Below are 2500 nucleotides of genomic sequence, written 5' to 3'. Positions count from 1 at the left end.
GAGTGTGTGTGTGTGTGTCCACCAGGTGGCGTCTCTGCTCTGATGAACTGTCTTTAGTTCATGTCTCTACTCACACTGAACTGGGTCATGTGACCGTTCAGTCACATGACCCAGTTATTGTAAATCAATACAAACTCTGATGAGATCGATCAGACTCACCAGACTTCCTGTCAGACTGTAGAGCCACTGGACCGTCTCATTGTGGTTTATCACTCCGTTCATCCCGTCCACAAACAGCATGATCTGACTCAGAGCTGAGAGACAGACAGGGACAGGGACAGACAGACAGACAGAGAGAGAGAGAGAGAGAGACAGACAGACAGGTCAGTATCAGTCTTCAGCTCTCTGTTGGTTTGTTTCCATCATCTGTGTCTTCTGAAGGCTGATCTCAGAGCTGTGAGTCTATGAACTGATGTAGTGTGTTACAGACTGAAGGCTGATCTCAGAGCTGTCTCACCTCTCAGGATGTAGTTCTGGTAGTTGTGGTCGGCCTCCGCTCCAACATTAACGAAACAAGTCAAACCTTCAGAGGCCACGAACTCTGGAACCAGGTCTTTATCATCCTGCAGAGACCAGACGAAAAAGTCACATGAGGTCTAAAGCCTCCTGTGTTCATGTTACATTATGGGATGGAGCTCAGGTGTGTTTGTTACCTGGAACAGCTGTTTGAGGGAGAACAGAGACCGTCTGAGTTCTGGACCCTGAGAGTTATACAGCTTCTCTGAAACACCAGAAGACGAAACACAGGGAGTCACTACTACCCTCCTCCTCCTCCTCCTCCTCCTCCCAAATTAAACTTTAATTAATCTCTTTAATAACCAAAGATACTCAGAAGTCTTCTTCAATAAGAAATATCTGGTTAAACTGTAGTTAACATTATAATAATCAGAGCTTTATGACTCTGATCTGATCCAGTTTTACTAGGGACCAGAAGATGAAGAAAGGAGGGGGGGGGGGGGGGCGCGCTCCAGAAAGGAATGAAACCGTTTCCTGTTTGTTTCTATCAGAGGTCACGACCCCTGACTCATTCTGTACTTCAGAGAAAACGACAAACAGTTTACGTACAAGTTCAAACAGACACACAGTGTATAGATGTATACATACACATAATAGGAAGAGCAGAAGAAGAAATGAAAGTCTCATATTTAAACTTATGTTGTCACGAGTACAAAAACAGAAGCAGAAGTCAGACCTCAGGTTTCCTCCAACAACACTCCTTAAATAGGTATGAAATGTGCAGAACTCATAGTAACACATCAACTACACAAAGGCCCGCTAACATGCTAACGCTAACAGTACCACCTCAAAGTACTGCAAATACACAGTAGTATCTATAATACCTCCGTACCAACCACCCAGGACACAAAGTCAGGCTTATTGAATAGATCATCTTTCATGTTCCCCTGAGGATGAACCGTAATATCGTTATTGATCCCGTTTCCTCATCATCAGGTCAACATGGTACTTTGGTTTATGAGCAAAAAAAACCTGCAGAGCTGAAGACATTCATCAGCCTCAGCTGTGTTTACTGATCATTAGCTAATGTTAGCATGCCAACACGCTACACTGGTAAACGTCACACCTGTTACACACCAGCATCGTCAGTGTGAGGCTAACTTCCTTAGCTTGTCCCACACAGTCGGTGTCGCAGCACAAAGTCAAGAGAGTGATGAAGAAAGCAAGAACTTTGAACTTTAGGAGTTAGCGAGGAAGTTAAGAGAAGAAGTTAACGAAGAAGTTAGAAAATAAGTTAGAGAGGAAAATAGCGAGGAAGTCGGCGAGGAAGTCAGAGACAAAGAGAAGAAGAGACGAAGTAAGAGAAGGAATCATCTCTCTCTTGTTTCCCTCGTCCTGAGACAGGAAGTGTTGCTTTCCTATCATAAATAAACTGAAGAACTGAACATTTAAACAGTTCATGAGAAAATAACTGATATCAATCAAAGCAAAAAAAGAGGAAACAGAAATAAATCCGCACACATTATATTTCAGTAAACCTTTGAATGCAGTACTTTTACTTGTAACAGAGTAATTCTACACTGAGGTATACATATGAGAGTATTTATTTCTTCCACTGGTTGTAGGACATCAGGAACATGTCCTGTTGGTTCCCACAGTTATTTAAAGACTAAACTCATTTCAGTTTTAGTCATTTAAAATAACTTCTGAGGGCAAAACACACCGACGGCTGAACTCAGTCAGTAAAACGTAGATGAAATGTTTCAGCGTCTCTTCAGCACTCAGATGTCATGAGACAGAAATAGTTATTATGAAGTCATGAAGAAACGTCTCACAGGAGGACGAGACATTTCTGACCTGAGAACATGAAGACTCGTCTCTTCTTCCTCTTAAAGAGGAGCTGCAGTGTTTCCATGAGACACCTTCAGTGTCTCCAGAGGAAGAACACAAACAGGATCTCTGCTTCTAATGGAGCCATCGTGATCATTAATGAAGTCTTTTAACCGTGTTCAACAGCATGAAGGTGATCTGATTTCTGGAGAAG

General features: G+C 42.6%; 1 protein-coding gene across 1 annotated transcript in view; it reads right to left on the bottom strand.

Annotated features, from left to right (window-relative positions):
- fhod1 (formin homology 2 domain containing 1) overlaps nt 1–2500 on the bottom strand; it is a 44385-nt gene that overhangs the window by 28908 nt on the left and 12977 nt on the right. Inside the window, exons 4-6 of the mRNA XM_076083159.1 lie at nt 654–721; nt 458–563; nt 160–254 (exon numbers count right to left, since the gene is read on the bottom strand). Coding sequence (XP_075939274.1) covers nt 160–254; nt 458–563; nt 654–721 — 269 coding nt within the window. The remainder of the gene's footprint in view (nt 1–159; nt 255–457; nt 564–653; nt 722–2500) is intronic.

The sequence above is a fragment of the Anarhichas minor genome, unplaced genomic scaffold, assembly GCF_050575085.1.
Source record: "Anarhichas minor isolate MPS153535 unplaced genomic scaffold, ASM5057508v1 ptg000123l, whole genome shotgun sequence".
Classification (NCBI taxonomy): domain Eukaryota; kingdom Metazoa; phylum Chordata; class Actinopteri; order Perciformes; family Anarhichadidae; genus Anarhichas; species Anarhichas minor.
Note: the sequence above shows the minus strand (reverse complement) of the source record. Positions and strands in the feature narration are given on the sequence as shown.